This window comes from Aulonocara sp. 'chitande type north' Nkhata Bay, linkage group LG6, assembly GCF_057382095.1.
Source record: "Aulonocara sp. 'chitande type north' Nkhata Bay isolate Kocher_YH1m ecotype deep benthic linkage group LG6, A_spYH_male_GT1.1, whole genome shotgun sequence".
NCBI lineage: Eukaryota > Metazoa > Chordata > Actinopteri > Cichliformes > Cichlidae > Aulonocara > Aulonocara sp. 'chitande type north' Nkhata Bay.
In genome coordinates, this window is record NC_141349.1 from 723,160 (window position 1) to 740,733 (window position 17,574).

A 17,574-nucleotide genomic window follows, 5' to 3' on the forward strand; every position below is an offset into this window, starting at 1 on the left:
TTTACTTACCTGGAAGATTAAGCACGCATCAAGATGTTATGTTATTAATATTTTTAAAATGATAGCAGCACAAACAAAGATGTTTGCAGCACAAACGTTTGATACCACTTTTGTTGGATTTGAAGAAGGTGGGGGGCCAACTTCACTCACATGCTTAATGCACTTCACCTTTGATAGAAACAGATTGGACCTCAAGCACAGCTTTGAGATACTAAGTGCGTCTCATGTAAGGCTGTTGGTAAAAGTTACTGGTGTAGATTCAAAGCGCAGTTTATTTTTTCATTTGTTTCCAGGAGAGTGAACCCAGCCAGTGCTCTGCAGCTGCTGGTTTCACTGGACACGCCTTGTGTTTGAAAACACTTTAAAACGTGTGTTTAAACACATTTTGTGTGCTTTTTAAACACGCTTATGTTTTTACCGTCGCCATTAACTCCACTATCAGGGTGAGGCACACGACAGCAGGGGGCGGGGCGCCAACTATCTTAGAGGGCTTTAAACTCTTTGGTGTCCGCACCCTGCTCAGAAGGAGCCGACACAGGACCGTCAGCTATGGCGCTGGAGCTCTACCTGGACCTGTTCTCGCAGCCCTGCCGCTCCGTGTACATTTTCGCCAAGAAGAACAACATCAGCTTCGACTTCAAGAAGCTTTCTCTGCTGGACGGTGAGTTCACGCACGCAGACACGAAGAACGTCGCCAGTGTGACCGTTCACAGCAGCAGTAAGGAGGTTTGGACGAGCACAGGTCTGAGTTGTGAGTCTGTGAGGGTGTAGATCAGGGTTTCTTTGAACTTGGGTTCCGTTGCTTGCAGAGCAGCTGCTCCGTCGGTCCGCACTGACTGCCTGACGCTGTCTGCTTATGTCCACGACATAAAATAACCAGGCCTAGCAGAATTACACCACATTGTGCCACCTTACTTGACAATATTTTCACTAACAATATGGAAAACAACATTGTGAGCGGAATATTAATTAATGACATCAGTGATCACCTACCAGTTTTTGCAGTTTATGACACTAATTATAAGAAAAATCAGCATGAAGAACAACTGAGATACAGACGTGTAAGGACAGAAGAAACTATGACTGCATTTAAGAACGATCTATTAAATCAGGACTGGGACAAGGTGTACAAAGAAGCTGATATTGATATTGCATATGGCATATTTTTAAGAATATTCATGGAGTTGTACGATAAAAACTGTCCAACAATAAAATACAACAGAAAGCACAAATATTCAGATAGACCATGGCTCACTAAGGGTTTACAAAATGCATGTAAAAAGAAAAATACACTCTATAGGGAATACCTAAAACAAAGAACAAAAGAAGCTGAAAATAAATATAAAAAATACAAAAATAAGTTGACCAATATTATACGTGTATGTAGAAAGGAGTATTATAGTAAAATATTGAACAACAATAAACATAATATGAAAGGAATATGGGATGTTTTAAACGGTATCATTAAAAATAATTCTGGACAACAAAGTTATCCACAATACTTTATCGATAATGGCAATATTATGGAAAACACTGCTGATAAGGTCAACAGCTTTAATCATTATTTTGTAAATATTGGACCAAAACTGGCAGAACAAATTCCTGAGTCACTGCCATCAGTAGAATGTAGTGAAAACCTGATTGATAGGAACCCTAACTCAATGTTCCTCACATCAGTGGAGGAAAAAGAAATAATTGACATTGTACACATGTGTAAATATAAAACATCCACTGATTGTAATGATATTGACATGAAAATCGTCAAGAAGGTCATTGAAGGAATTGTAGGACCTCTAACATATATTTGCAACTTATCATTTCAGACGGGAAAAGTGCCAAACAAAATGAAAATAGCTAAAGTTGTGCCGCTGTATAAAACCGGGGATAGACGCCACTTCACAAATTACAGGCCTGTTTCTTTACTACCACAATTCTCCAAAATCTTTATTTTTCAACATGTTCAAAATAAAGATTCAATCAATCAATCAATCAATCAATGATCATGTGATTCTTCCAAATATCTGCTATTAAAATGTGTGCGTGTGCATGCGCGTGTGTTGGTCCCAGGCCAGCAGTATGGGGAGGACTTTGGGAAGATCAGCCTGATCAGGAAGGTCCCAGCTCTCAGAGATGGAGACTTCTGCCTGGCTGAAAGGTGATTATGTCAAAAAGTCGTGAGCTGAGGAAGCGCTGGTCTGCCGTGACGGTCACAGTGATGTCTTCTCTGCAGCATTGCTATCATGTTGTACCTGGCTGAGAAGTTTAAGACTCCCGACTTCTGGTACCCAGCTGACCTCCAGCAGCGTGCTCGTGTCAATGAGTACCTGTCGTGGCAGCACACGGCCATCCGGATGCACGGCTCCGAGATCTTCTGCCTCCGGGTACGTTCCCCTTCACTGATCTTTGTAGGTGCTGTTAGATTAGTAATATCCCAGATAGCAAGGAAACATTGAAACAATGTTGAGTCAATATCAGGCTGTGTCATTGAATCAACGTTGAAGTGTGACGTTGACCTAACGTCACTCTTGCACCCTTTTTTAACGTTGAAACAACGTCAGGTTTTGATGTTGATTCAATGTTGAAACCTGACGTTGATTCAACGTTATATTTTCTAATACTGTTGACATTGAAACAATGTCAGATTCTGATATTGAAACACTGTTGAGCTATGGTGTTGATTTTCCACCTCTTTCGCACAGTTGCTTTTTATTAAAACAACAGTTAAATCATGACTGGAAATCTACCTTTCTTTATAGGTATTTTAACCAATACTAAACTACTGCATGTTTCCATCAATACTTCAACCACCTAAACACATAATTGTACTTATTCCTCAAATTGGACACCCTTTATAAAAAAACCCAAATGTCTCACAATGTATCATGTCAATATTAATATCCTAAAATAAGAAAGCATTGCATGTGATGTAACAGAGAAAAAAATAAACCAAAAAAGGTCAATAGGCATGTTTCGTTTGCTAAATACTTTATTAAAAGACAGTTTCCTATTTACGTTTATATGATTCACAGAAGTTTGTAATTTTTACTCCGGGATGGGGATGGATGATGTGCGTCCTGCACCACCTAAACGATCTGGGGCGTATCGGAGCCAATTCTGCACTGCTTGTGCAAAGACTAACTCGGACATAGAGTTTGCTCCCAACTGCTGCGTCAGGCCATCTAGGACAAAAATACACACACACACACACACACACACACACACACACACACACACACACACACACAAAAAGTGAATTAGAGCACATGAATAAGCTCTTGTTAACTGTCTTCAGCTGGGAGAAAGTATGTAAACTCCTAGGCTGATAAACATGAAAGTCACCAGGCGTAAATCTGCAAACTGCCGCATTTGATTCCCAAAGAGCTATGAGCGGAAAAAGTGATAAGTCTTAGCATGGTGTACCGTGTATCCTTTAAAACAAAATAAACATGGGGTCCTCGGGCTGTACAAACTACAACCCGAGGACTAAACAAGCCAAAGACCAAAGACTCCATCTCCAGATTAACTGGACATGAAAGTCTTGTTATTAAGAAAGAAAAAGTAATATAGCAATAAAACGGTAAAACTTACAGCGCTCTGCAAATGCATATTTGGTATCTTTAAATGCCCTTTTTTGCTTTGTCTGGTCCTTGGTTTTTTCCCCTGCCCAGTTTAGTACCGAGGCCAGCTCGTTTGTAATGGCATAAGCCATTACACGGCGGACTCGCACCTCCAGTGTGGTCCCTCCAATCAAGGCAAAGCGTCTCACCTATAGACACATTTTAAGAGATGGAATTAGCGTGTCTCATGTCTTTAATGTGTATGCAAGTGCTTGTGTGTGTAATCAACAGGCCGTTGTTATGTATTTAAATCACATCTGACAGCTATTACACTTTATAGTTACAAAGTGTACATAACCTTTATATACTTACCTTTGCCTTATTTGCCTCTTGTGATTGAAGAGCTGGCTCTGCATTGTTTAGCTCCTCAATGTTGTGCAAGGGCAAATCCAGAGGCAGTACCCCAGCATCTACAGATTCATTGCAGCAGGGATGGCGGATGGCTCTGACCTCCTCACGGAGTTCGTTAACAGCTCTCGTCAGGTCAGACAGCATAGTTAACATCTTTTGTGAGGTCGCATCTGTTTAAAAAAAACAATTCTAGAAATATTAATGGCTTAAGCAGTGAGAGGCGAAAAACTAATAAATAAATAATAAAACGCAGTTTACGTGTGGACAAAAGGTGCAAACGCAAGGTAGGTGAGCGTGCAGCGTAAAGTTTGAATTGAGTGCGAATCGAAGCGGGTGCTCTCCAATCATTAAAAGTAACAAAGTCATTGAACACATTTATACAGTTACCTTTATGTTTATCAATCATATATCACAGATTTACAATTTTTTGTAGTACTATGCTAAAAAGCAACTACAGAGCGAAAGTCTGGGTCAAGCGCCGAGGCGACGGCAAGAACAAAGGAACCCTCGAAGCGTTAAAGCTAGCTTTGTATAACGGAAAAGTATGAAACGAAAATGTTTTCTTTGTTGATAGACTTTGTTTGCAGTGCAATTTATTTGTTGCCAGATTGTAAGAAGAAAGTAGACACAATTTCGGGCTCCCACATTTTATCCGAAACTTTACATTAACAAGTTTGTTTTGTTTTTTTTACTGTTATTCAAATGCGACCGTGGAAATAACGAATAGAACAAAAGTCATTCATTCTTACCTTATACTAATCGTGGCGCAGGCCAGTGCAGTGCATGAACTGATGCCTTCTCCGGTCAATTCCGCTGAGAGTAAATCTAATGTCCCGCTCTACTGTACAAGACAATGGTTACCTGGCGGGATGTACCACTGTGAGAGGGGGTGCTATGGAATAGTCCAAGTGGTAGCAGCTTTAATTTCCCGCTCAACCATAAATCGATGGTTTTTCAACGTGATTGTTGTCACCTTGTCAACTATAAATAGATCAACAATCAACGATGACAGAACAACAGTGAATCAATGTTATTTCAATGTCAGTGTCAGGTTTGTTGTTTCAACATTGGTTTTGTGTTGACATTTCAATCCTGACGATTCTGATGGTTCAGATGGAAAATCAACATTTGTTCAATGTCTCCTTGCTATCTGGGATCTTATCACCATCATGTTCTAGCTTTGTTGAAATACCCTTTCGTCTGGTTATGAAGTAAAATCACTGTGCAGAGTGATGTCACTGAGCATGTCTGGGCCAGCTGGTGAGGGCCAACTGAAAATGATCAGCAATAAATGCCACTGCTGGAAAACAGAGAGTTCAGCAGTTCTTACTGTGCACCTCTGTGGTAAAGTTTCATCACTGCCATTTCATTGGTCTGCTCGCTCAGAGAGAGAGAGAGAGAGAGCTGCTCTGAGCCAGTAAGCTAAAGTCATGCGATGTCATAGCCGTTGACTTAAAATCCACATCATTCAGACATCGTCTCCTCCCCGGCGTGTTCGAGCTTTTACTTCCTTCCACCTCTTTGGGACAGATGCTACTTTTCTAGTTTGTTGGAATTTGCTCAAAGAAAAACCCAGAGTCACCGTGTCATCATTCATCTCCTGAATCAGATTGTGTTCAGCATTAAGCTCATTGTTTCACTCACACTGAATCCATTGTGCCTGTAGCTTATGATTCCCAAGGTCATGGGCGTGGAAATCCCAGAGGACAAAATGAACGCGGCCTTGGACGATCTGAACTCCTCCCTGAAACTCGTTGAAGAAAAGTTCCTCCAGGACAGGCCCTTTATCGCTGGAGATCAGATTTCACTGGCTGATCTGGTCGCCATTGTGGAGATCATGCAGGTGAGCGGCCCAAATGTACCCGCAGTAACAGGAATCAGAATCAGTGTTCCCACTATGAGAGGAGCAAACACGAGATCTTAAACTCATTCAGGTCTCCGTCACACCATCATTAAGTGCACATCTGTCATTTCTTTGTAAGTTGGTGCATTTTTGGCATATTGTCCCTTTAATCACATTTTAAATGTATTTTCCAGTCTGGGGGCGGGGGGGGCAGAGCCATTGCAGGGGGGGCGGTATGAAGGAAAAAACAAAACAAAAACAAAGAACGTTTGGACACTGCTAGCATCGTGGACAGGTTTTTGACGGGGCGCCCACACAAACACAAAGCAGGAGATGAAGCGTCGCTGAATATGTTTCCAAACCAACTTCATTCTTAGCCAAAGACTAGAAAATATGGTGAAGCACATCTGCCCTTTGGCTTCACCTGCACAGGTGCTGAGGTAGGTCTCCCTGCAGGTTCCCCTTCTTCAGGAGCAGCGCTGGGCTGTTTAAATCACAGACAAACAGGATCCCACATTCTTGATCTTTAGTTCACAAACACTTGTAAGTATGTTGTGAATATTCTATAACTATAAGTATGTACAGGCTGTAGTGAGTACAAGCTATGTACAGGATATGAACAGGATATAAATATGAAAAACTATACAGAATATGAAATAAATAACTTTACAGAAATCTGAGATATACAGCTATACAGAAATGGGAACTATGCAAGTTGTAAACAGTTGTAGGATTAAAGATTATCGTATGTACAGAATGATTATTTACACAGAGCTATACAGTAGTGCAGTTAAGATAAGTGAGGGTGTAGATAGTTTCTACAGAGGCTATATAAAGTGCTAGTGGTTGTGAGTGGTGGTTCAGTCCATGTTATTATTGTGTTTGAGGGTACAGTTGTCCATTGTGGGTGTGTGTGTTCAGTCCATGAGTTTAACGTGGGTCAGATGTCAGGAGGCAGAGTTCAGGAGTCTGACAGCTGTGGGGAAGAAGCTGTTCCGGTACCTGGTGGTCTTAGTCCGGAGGCTCCTGTAGCGCCTCCCAGAGGGCAGGAGGGTGAAGAGTCCATGTGATGGGTGACTGGGGTCTTTGATGATTTTCCCAGCCCTTTTCAGACACCGCTTCCTGTAGATGTCTTTTATGGCAGGAAGTGGTGCTCCGGCGATGCGCTGGGCAGTTTTCACGACCCTCTGCAACGCCTTCCGGTCCGAGGCAGAGCAGTTCCCGTACCAGACTGTTATACAGTTGGTCAGGATGCTCTCGATGGTGCAGAGATAGAAGTTCACCAGGATGTCTGAGGACAGGTGGTTCTTCCTCAGAGTCCTCAAGAAGAAGAGGCGCTGGTGAGCCTTCTTGACCAGCTTGGAGCAGTTGGTCGTCCAGGTGAGATCCTCGGAGATGTGGACTCCCAGGAACTTGAAGCTGCTCACACGCTCCACAGCCGTCCCCTTAATGTGGATGGGTGGATGTGGGTCAGCATTCCTCCTGTAGTCCACGATGAGCTCCTTGGTCTTCTCGGTGTTAAGCAGCAGGTTGTTTCTGTCGCACCACTCAGCCAGACGATCCACCTCCTCCCTGTAGGCGGCCTCATCGTTGTCACTGATGAGGCCAATCACCGTGGTGTCATCTGCAAACTTAATGATGGTGTTGGAACCATCAGCAGGTCTGCAGTCGTGGGTGAAGAGGGAGTAGAGGAAAGGGCTCATCACACAGCCTTGTGGTACACCGGTGTTCATTGTGATGGTAGATGAGCAGTGGTTATCCAGCCGGACATGTTGGGGCCGGTTGGTCAGGAAGTCCAGTAACCATTTGCAGATGAGGGAACTGATGCCCAGGTCTGTCAGTTTCCTGATGAGTTGTAAGGGGTGAATTGTATTGAATGCTGAACTGAAGTTGTTGTTGTTGTCCAGGTGTGAGAGGACAGAGTGCAGTGCGATGGAGACTGCATCCTCTGTGCTCCTGTTCTGGCGGTATGCGAATTGGTGGGGGTCCAGGGTGGGGGGGAGACAGGATTTGAAGTGTGCTAGGACCAGTCGCTCTAAGCACTTAGTGATGATGGGGGTGAGTGCTACTGGGCGGTAGTCATTGAGGCAAGATGGGTTGGAGTTTTTGGGTATCGGGACGATGGAGGTGGATTTGAAGCAGGCCGGTACCACAGCGTGGGCCAAGGACAGGTTGAATATGTCTGTGAGCACTCCTGCAAGCTCCCCAGAACACGCTCTGAGAACACGCCCGGGGATGCCATCAGGGCCTGCAGCCTTGTGGACATTGATCCTGCTCAGCACCACTCCTACCTCGGTGGGGGAGAGAGTCAGAGGTTGGTGGTCTGGCGTCAAGTCTGCTTTGGTTGTGGTTGTGGGGTTCCCTCGCTCAAAACGAGCATAAAAGTTGTTGAGCTCGTTGAGGAAGGAGACATCAGAGGATGCGGGGGAGGGTTTGGTGGTCCTGTAGTCTGTAATGGTCTGGAGTCCTTGCCACATGCGTCGGGGGTTGGAGTTGGAGAAGTGTTCTTCTACCTTCTTTTTGTAATGGTGTTTGGCTTTTTTGATGCCCTTCTTTAGATTAGCCCTGGCTGTGCTGTAGGCGTGTGCATCTCCTGACCTAAAGGCGGTGTTGCGGGCCTTCAGGAGGAGACTAACATCCCGGTTCATCCAAGGCTTCTGGTTGGGGTACATGGTGATCCGTTTCTGGGTGGTGACACTGTCTGTGGTTTCGGAGATGTAATCCAGTACAGATGAGGCGTACTGGTCCAGGTCTGTGTGGGTGAACATATTCCAGTCTGTGTTTTTAAATCTGTCCTGGAGCACTGCCTCTGTCCCCTCTGGCCACACTTTAATTGTCCTCACAGCAGGTTTCACACGTTGGATGAGTGGTGAATACCGAGGTGTGAGGAACAGGGAGAGATGGTCCGATTGTCCAATGTGGGGGAGGGGTGTTGCTTTGTAGGCTCCAGCCAGGTTGGAATAAACATGGTCTAAAGTCTTGTCTCCTCTGGTGTGGCAGGAGACATGTTGGTGGAATCTGGGGAGGACTGTCTTTAAGTTGGTGTGGTTGAAGTCGCCAGCAACAATAAAAGCAGCCTCGGGGTGTTTATTCTGGTGTTTGTTAATGGCTGCAGAAAGTTCTTTCATGGCCAACCTAGCATTAGCGTCGGGGGGGATATACACGGCAGTGAGTATGATCGAAGTGAATTCTCTGGGGAGATAATAAGGTCTGCATTTGACCATTAGAAACTCCGCATTAGGTGAGCAGTGACTATCAGTACACAGGAAAAAACTACACGTAAAATAATCACACTGTGACGCCTCTGCCTTTGTAAATAGAGGGACAGTAACTGCGTGTTTATATGTAAGCGTGTAAACCTGCAGATAGAGAGAAAATACTGTTGATCTGACTATCTGCCATTCTGCAGTTCATCTCATGTAAACAATAACGTGGCCACAGCGTGATGTGAAAAAAGTTACATACCTTTGACGCTGCGTGACGAACTCTGTATTCCTCGTCCACACGTAAACGCAAAAAAGGAGTTTAAAAATCTCAGTTTTCAGTGATTTGAAACGCCGTTTACGTGGACGAAACAGCTGCGTGTTCAAAATCACCCGTGTAGGTGCGGACGCAGCGTGACAGAGTTAGTAGTTTATGTTATTAATTCCTGCAGATTACTTGTATTTGCTTAATTGTTCACTAAATGTTTGAGGTGTGAAATAAACAGCAATGGAGCAAAATATGGGCGTGTGGTTGGAGGAAGGTTTTTTTGTTTTGTGGGGGGGGGCATTTTTCTTGTGAAACAAAGGGGGGCCCAGCAAAAAAAGTTTGGGAACCACGACATTTTTTTTTCTTTTTGTGTCCTGTTTGGATCTTTAGCCGTCAGAATTGTTGTCTTAAGGCCAAGAAAGATGCCAAGCAGATTTATTTTACCAAGTGGATCATCATGGCCTTGCCATATTGGTCCATTTGATTGACCTTTATTATAATTATGTATTTATTTTATTTTACTTTCGGTTGCTACAAACGAGACAGACATGACTGGGGGATAGGACAGGGAGAAAGAATGAAAGAAAGAGAGGGAGAGAAAGGGGGGAAGAAAGAAAGGAAAACAAAACACCTGGATTACCTGTATGGAGAAGAAAAAAAACAGAAGAGAAAGCAAACAAAAAAAGAGCAACATAAAAACAGCACCATCACAATAAACTAGCTAGCAGTAGATATCAGTAGATACTAAATAATAAACGATATTGTGCAGCACGCAAGATAGACGGCGCACAATGTGCTTTGAGGCAGCAGCCAAGAAAGCTGTAGTCCGCGTCTGTGAACACCCGTGTGTACACCTGTGTGGATCAGCATGCTTGTATTCCAAAGGTTTCTCCATTTAACGATCTGCTAGGGAGTGTGGGGAGCCACAGCCCCGTCTCCCAGGGCATGAAGCAGGTATGGAGGAGATCCAGGCCCCAGACATCCAGAGGACCCGAGGAGGACCACCAAAAAGGGGGGGAACCGTGCCACCCTCCTGGGAAGAGCTGAGTAGAGCCCCAAATGAGAGGTCACCCCGCAGCTACGGAGCAGAGGCCAGAGGGGGTTGCAGTGGCGTGCCCGCGGGCTCTGCCGGCAGCCAGCTGTGCCAGAGAGGACCGAGCTTCAGGCCCAGAGGCCTGAGGGCACCCCACCCCCCGGAAGGGGCTCAGCCGGGCCACAGGCGCCCGGCCCCGCCAATCGGCCACCAGGAGTGAGCCGGTACATACATGAGCGCCCAGCCCCAGACGACAAGAACCACCAACACACCAACGTCTGAGGGCATCAGCCACCGGCAGGGAGTGTGGTGAGGGGAGATAGGCCTCCGTACTTTGGAAGGCCTGAGATGTACCCAGAGAGGTTGAGTCTAAGACCCAACCTCCCTACGCCCGCTCATATGTAGTGTTGCTGTGTGCTGTTCTAAAGTGCATTTAAAACTCAGGAGAGCATGGTTCCTGCTTCCTATCAGAGAGCAGCACAGGTCCTCCCGAAAACCCTCAGTGTCTATATGCATTTAAAATTGAGGGTAGGGCACCAGCGCCAGAGGTGGGTTGGAGTACACCGACCATCCTCTGGATGCTGTAAAACGTGCCCACCCCCAAGGCCCTATATGTATGTGTTATGTGAGAGTGTGAGTAATGTGGATGTCTAGGTTGCAGAATAAAATTGAGGCACAGGCGGCCAGAAGGGGACAGAGGGGGCGTGCCTCCCCTGCACCCTGGTGACATACCTGCACCCCAAGCCCTGCGTGTGTGGGTGGGTGTGGTAGAGCGGGAATAGGGAGGCAGCTGAGGATGGGGAGGGAAGAAAGGGAGGGGCAAGCGGCCCCTCCCTGGGGCCAGCTCCCCCACTGAACCCAGTATGCACCCCCACACTCTCGAACCCACCAGGGCAAGGGGGCCCAGGCCCATTCAGACCAGGGCCCGCAGCAGCAGCACCGACCAGCCCCACAGAGTCCGGGGCAGCCCACCCGACTCCACCCCAGAGAAAACTGCACCCACCCCATCATCCAATCATCTCCCAAACTACAGGGAGTGCAGAATTATTAGGCAAGTTGTATTTTTGAGGAATAATTTTATTATTGAACAACAACCATGTTCTCAACGAACCCAAAAAACTCATTAATATCAAAGCTGAATGTTTTTGGAAGTAGTTTTTAGTTTTAGCTATTTTAGGGGGATATCTGTGTGTGCAGGTGACTATTACTGTGCATAATTATTAGGCAACTTAACAAAAAACAAATATATACCCATTTCAATTATTTATTTTTACCAGTGACACCAATATAACATCTCCACATTCACAAATATACATTTCTGACATTCAAAAACAAAACAAAAACAAATCAGCGACCAATATAGCCACCTTTCTTTGCAAGGACACTCAAAAGCCTGCCATCCATGGATTCTGTCAGTGTTTTGATCTGTTCACCATTGACTCCATCCTCAACCCGAAAAGGTCTCACAAGCTCATCTTTGATGATACCAGCCCAAACCAGTACTCCACCTCCACCTTGCTGGCGTCTGAGTGGGACTGGAGCTCTCTGCCCTTTACCAATCCAGCCACGGGCCCATCCATCTGGCCCATCAAGACTCACTCTCATTTCATCAGTCCATAAAACCTTAGAAAAACCAGTCTTGAGATATTTCTTGGCCCACTCTTGACGTTTCAGCTTGTGTGTCTTGTTCAGTGGTGGTCGTCTTTTTTTTTTTTTTTTTTTCTTTTCATATTTTTATTGAGAGACAAGTGTACAGTGGTTTACAATGACAATACAATCTGTTCCCCTCACATATTTTTTAGTTTTTCTTACATGAACAGATACGATAACACACACACACAGGCTTAAATAAACAAACAAAATAAAACCTAATAAGAAACCCAAAACAAACACAAACAACAAACCCCAAAACACACAAAAAAAAAAAAAAAGAAGGGGGGAAGAGATATATTAATCAGCTGGTAGAGCGTGTAATGACTTGCAATAGTCTACAAAGGGGCCCCAGATACGATAAAATTCTCTGTATTTGCCCTTCGCCACAAGGCCCATCTTTTGCAATTTAAGAAATGACATCACATCTCTAAACCAAAAAGAAACTGAAGGTGGCTATGAAGATTTCCAAAGGAGTAAGATGCAACGTCTAGCCAAAAGTGATGTAAAGGCTAAAATTTTGAAGTGTGTAGGGTCGGTTAGACCAGTGTTGACTGGAAGCCCAAAAACAGCTAGAAAAGGGTCCATGCAGATTTGGGTCCCAAGAGCCTTGGAAAGAATAACTGAATACTGACTCCAGAAGCCATGGAGTCTTGGGCACAGAAAGAACATATGGCCTAGGTCACATGGGGTGGTATGACATCTCTCACACTGATCCATCACTTGTGGGTAAATCTCAGACAGACGAGACTTTGAATAGTAAACCAGTGGTGGTCGTCTTTCAGCCTTTCTTACCTTGGCCATGTCTCAGAGTATTGCACACCTTGTGCTTTTGGGCACTCCAGTGATGTTGCAGCTCTGAAATATGGCCAAACTGGTGGCAAGTGGCATCTTGGCAGCTGCACGCTTGACTTTTCTCAGTTCATGGGCAGTTATTTTGCACCTTGGTTTTTCCACACGCTTCTTGCGACCCTGTTGACTATTTTGAATGAAACGCTTGATTGTTCGATGATCACGCTTCAGAAGCTTTGCAATTTTGAGACTGCTGCATCCCTCTGCAAGATATCTCACTATTTTTGACTTTTCTGAGCCTGTCAAGTCCTTCTTTTGACCCATTTTGCCAAAGGAAAGGACGTTGCCTAATAATTATGCACACCTGATATAGGGTGTTGATGTCATTAGACCACACCCCTTCTCATTACAGAGATGCACATCACCTAATATGCTTAATTGGTAGTAGCCTATACAGCTTGGAGTAAGACAACATGCATGGAGAGGATGATGTGGACAAAATACTCATTTGCCTAATCCCTGTACACAAGTAAGTAAGTAAGTAAACTTTATTTATTAAGCGCTTTTCGCAGACAGGCAATCACAAAGCGCTGTACACAAATATTAAAATATTAAAATAAACAATAAAATCAATAGACATTATATACAATGTAAAAGATCAAATGTAAATAATGTAAAAAATAAAATAAAATAAAATATGTAGATCAACAAAAGGCTTGTTTGAACAGAAGAGTTTTTAACTGTTTTTTTTAAAAGAATCCACAGAGTCAAGCAAACGTAATTGTAGTGGTAAACTGTTCCACAGCCTTGGTGCAACAGACTGAAAGGCTCTAGACAATAGACACCCAGGTTGAGTTCATTCTCCACCTCTCCTATATCTCTCCCCCACCTGCAGAGTGAGCTCCTGTAGTGAGGAGACCACCTGCAAAGATACAACAACCTCCCCACCAGTTAGAGAGCCCCCTAGTTGGGCCGATGCACCAGAGGTCCCCTGCACTGGGGCTGAGCCCCCCTGCACCCACCCGCCCACAGCTCCGGCGACACAACAGCCAGGACCCAAGGCCCAGCCAGGACCCAAGGCCCAGCCAGCACCCCAGACCGGGGGCGGAGCACCCCCAGACCCCCAAGCCTCCACGCCCATCCCGAACCCACCCAGGGGCAGCCAGGCTACCAGGCCAGTAACCAACGTCTGCCAGCACAGACCCTCCCCCATCTCTGCTGTATGCAGCCACAAGGAAAACACCATCTAAGAGCCCCCAGAGCCCCTAACAGGGCATGGCCACATCCCCTGGCTTAGGACCTCCAGGGAAAACATCCCTAGGGACTCCCCAGACACCCTAAGGCCATCCCTACCCCCACATCAACCACAATAGCGAAGGCAGGACCAAACCATGACCCCCCACCCCCACTAGGTGATGAAGCCGATCAAAGGAGCCCAAAGGGATTGATCAAATGTGATGGCAGAGGCTGTATCAAGACTAATGTGATCGATTAGATGGTTTTTATATTGGTTAGAATTAAGATTATTTTTATTTTTCCAGTTAATGAGGACCATTTTCTTGGCAATGCATAGGGCCGTAAAAACAACGTGAGCTGTGTTTATTTCTGCAGTGACCTCATCCAAGTTGCCCAGCATGCACACTAAAGGCTGGAATGTTACATTTCAGACACTTTGATAAGTCTTCACATATCTCGCACCAAAACTTCTGAACTGGTGGACAGAACCAAAGAACATGGATGTAATTGTCCGGTGTATTTGCTGTGCAGTGTGAGCAGTTGTTGGAAGGCGTATAGCCCATCTTGAACATCCTATGATGTATAGTGCACTCTATGTAATATTTTGTATTGGATTAATGTGGGGGTTTATGTTTATGTTTCCAAAGGAATTTAGACATATACGAGTCTAGAGATCTGAACCAATCTTGTGATGGCTTATTTGGGATCATTGACAATAAATAGTTTATTTTTGGTAAGACAATCATTTTTATAGTGGCGACCCTTCCCATGAGTGATATGGGTAGAGATTTCCATCTAGTCAGATCGCCTTCTACTGTCTTTAAAAGTGGGATGTGGTTTAATTTAGTTAATTCCGAAAGCTTAGGAGAAACATTAATAGCTAAATATTTTATATTTCCCGATTGCAGTGGTGTAGAAGAAGAATTATGGAAGGAGCAATTAATCGGAAGGACTGTAGATTTTGACCAGTTAATTGAATAATCTGAGACACTTGAGAAAGAATTTATCAATGCAATCACCCCAGAGAGATTGGTTTGTGAATTTTGGCGAAAAAGTAACACATCATCTGCATAAAGGCTGATTTTATGTTCTATATTCTTACATTTTATGCCCTTAATTACTGAATTCTGTCTAATTGCTGCTGCTAGTGGCTCAATAAAAATTGCAAACAGTGAAGGGGAGAGTGGGCATCCCTGCCTGGTGCCCTCAGGAGACAGAAGCTGGAGGATGTTTGGTCATTTGTTCTGACACAAGCTGTTGGGGAATTATATAAAACTGTTAATCTGACTATCTGCCATTCTGCAGTTCATCTCATGTAAACAATAACGTGGCCACAGCGTGACGTGGAAAAAGTTACATACCTTTGACGCTGCGTGATGAACTCTGTATTCCTCGTCCACACGTAAACGCAAAAAAGGAGTTTTAAAAAATCTCAGTTTTCAGTGAATTGAAACGCCGTTTACGTGGGCGAAACAGCTGCGTGTTCAAAATCACCCGTGTAGGTGCGGACGCAGCGTGACAGAGTTAGTAGTTTATGTTATTACTTCCTGCAGATTACTTGTATTTGCTTAATTGTTCACTAAATGTTTGAGGTGTGAAATAAACAGCAGTGGAGCAAAATATGGGCGTGTGGTTGGAGGAAGGTTTTTTTGTTTTGTGGGGGGGGGCATTTTTCTTGTGAAACAAAGGGGGGCCCAGCAAAAAACGTTTGGGAACCACTGGTTTTAGCAATGGTATTTCCTTTTTCCAGTTCATCCAGATCAATGGTGTTTCTCACCAACAATACTTAAATTAAAATATAAACAGGTCCAACAACTAGTTCGCCTGGTACCGACTAGTAACCGTAGCAACACTTTGTTGACTAGTCGCACACATCCCCGGTGTTTTCAGAGCTCCTCCTGAGCTGAAACAGCTGCTGGGAACGAGGTCGATGAACAAACCGGTTCTGATCTCTGTGGGGACTAAACCTGAATCCTCTTCTTGTGCTTGTCTCAATGCAGCCTGTGGGCGCCGGCGTGGACGTGTTTGAGGGGAGACCCAAGCTGAGTGCGTGGCGGGACAGAGTCCAGGAAGCTATTGGAAAGGAGCTCTTCGATGAGGCACACCAGTATATCCTGGGAGCACAGGAGAGTGTGAAAAGCATGGACTCCAGCAAGATGCAGGTCTTCAAGCCCAAGATCCTCAGGCTCTTCATGTGAACAGGACGGCACCGATTCTGTGCAAACGACTTGGATTCATCTCATATGTGTCGATACAACAAATACACACAACGTCTTACATGTATGTCTGTACTAACAGGATAATGTAGTATGCATTCCAGATGTTTCAAGTAAACTCAGTACACTCTTGTTGCATAGTGCAGGGCTTCTCCATGGAGACAGGCAGACATGGCTCTGCAGACCTGATTATGTAACAGAGGAATGTGGAACATGAGCTTTCAGAATAAATGCACAGTTATAAAAGCTCTGTCTTCATATATAATGAAGCTGCTGTTAATCTTCTTTCAAGCCTAATAAAGTGTCTGCAGCACTCTGTCAGCCTGGCTTCCTCCCTTTGTGTTTACTGTGTTGGTGCAGATCTGTGTGGATGTTTGCAAATGACGGTGCACTGCTGCCACCTAGTGTTTCATATTTACATGCACAGTAATCAGTGCAAGTGTAATACACAGACATACTGTAGAACAAACAAGACTTGTACTCACAAGCAGAGACGGCCCTTTCACGTAGAAATTGACTGTTCTTCAAAGATGGCCGCCCACCACAACATGCTACTTTACCAGAGGTCTACACTACAAAGCCAGTTCAGTGTACCCAGGATGTCTTCATTGTCTGGATTCACTTACTCTAACATTAGTGGTCAGGATAATCTCTCACACAGGGCTGGTTATCAACCAGCTCGGTTCACCCAGGGTTGAAGAGGTGGGGTTGGCACCATCTGACCAGTCTAAAAGGGACATTTTGCTTTATCCACAGAAAAGGATCCTATGAGTCCAACCTACTCCAGAGATGTTAAAAAACCGATTAAAGTCTATAAAGAACTTAACAAATACAGCATTAAGAAAGAAAGGAGATTGAGGCAGCAGCAGCAAATCCTTATTATGGTGAACATCCACAGCAGAGGGCTGGAAAGCAGTACCCACAGCACCACCTCAGTGGAAATGACAAATACATTTATTTGAATGTAATTTCCCCGAACAAATACAAACAGCTGCTCCAAGGCAGTCATTGTCATTAAAGTACATTTATGGACGGTGAACTGAAGTACTCAAAGAAAGGATGTTATTGAAAATGTTCTTTTCATACATGGACATGTGTGTTGTTCTAAAATAAATAATAAAGGTGAGAGAAAGTCAAAGTCAGGATGCAGGTCGGTGCTGCAGGTTTTAGGTCTCACCCTGGGTCAACACACCTGAATCACCCCACTTTGCAGTTATTTATTTGTAAAAACTGTTTGGAATCATGTCTGATTTTCGTTCCACTTCTCACGTGTGCACCACTTTGTGTTGGTCTTTCACGTGGAAGTCCAATAAAATTGATTCATGTTTGTGGCTGTAATGTGACAAAATGTGGGAAAGTTCAAGG

General features: G+C 44.5%; 2 protein-coding genes across 2 annotated transcripts; one reads left to right on the forward strand and one right to left on the reverse strand.

Annotated features, from left to right (window-relative positions):
* Positions 1 to 212: 212 nt before the first annotated feature.
* gstt1b (glutathione S-transferase theta 1b) lies at positions 213 to 16,530 on the forward strand. The gene is made up of 5 exons (XM_086294545.1): positions 213 to 661; positions 2,068 to 2,155; positions 2,231 to 2,381; positions 5,635 to 5,811; positions 15,994 to 16,530. Exons 1-5 carry the CDS (start codon positions 550 to 552, stop codon positions 16,189 to 16,191), a joined length of 726 nt encoding a protein of 241 aa, XP_086150671.1. The 5' UTR covers positions 213 to 549; the 3' UTR covers positions 16,192 to 16,530.
* Positions 3,043 to 4,184, reverse strand: LOC147326951 (uncharacterized). Its single transcript, XM_086294546.1, has 3 exons — positions 3,930 to 4,184; positions 3,607 to 3,766; positions 3,043 to 3,203 (listed from the first exon to the last, which is right to left on the reverse strand). Exons 1-3 carry the CDS (start codon positions 4,119 to 4,121, stop codon positions 3,043 to 3,045), a joined length of 513 nt encoding a protein of 170 aa, XP_086150672.1. The 5' UTR covers positions 4,122 to 4,184.
* Positions 16,531 to 17,574: the final 1,044 nt, after the last annotated feature.

Coding starts and splice junctions, on each gene's coding strand:
- gstt1b (XM_086294545.1), top strand. CDS start 550: ATGGCGCTGGAGCTCTACCTGGACCTGTTCTCGCAGCCCTGCCGCTCC. Junction 662..2,067: donor GAAGCTTTCTCTGCTGGACG/GTGAGTTCACGC, acceptor TGTTGGTCCCAG/GCCAGCAGTATGGGGAGGAC. Junction 2,382..5,634: donor CCGAGATCTTCTGCCTCCGG/GTACGTTCCCCT, acceptor TTGTGCCTGTAG/CTTATGATTCCCAAGGTCAT.
- LOC147326951 (XM_086294546.1), bottom strand. CDS start 4,121: ATGTTAACTATGCTGTCTGACCTGACGAGAGCTGTTAACGAACTCCGT. Junction 3,767..3,929: donor AAGAGGCAAATAAGGCAAAG/GTAAGTATATAA, acceptor ATGTGTCTATAG/GTGAGACGCTTTGCCTTGAT. Junction 3,204..3,606: donor GGCATTTAAAGATACCAAAT/ATGCATTTGCAG, acceptor TGTGTGTGTGTG/TGTGTGTGTGTATTTTTGTC.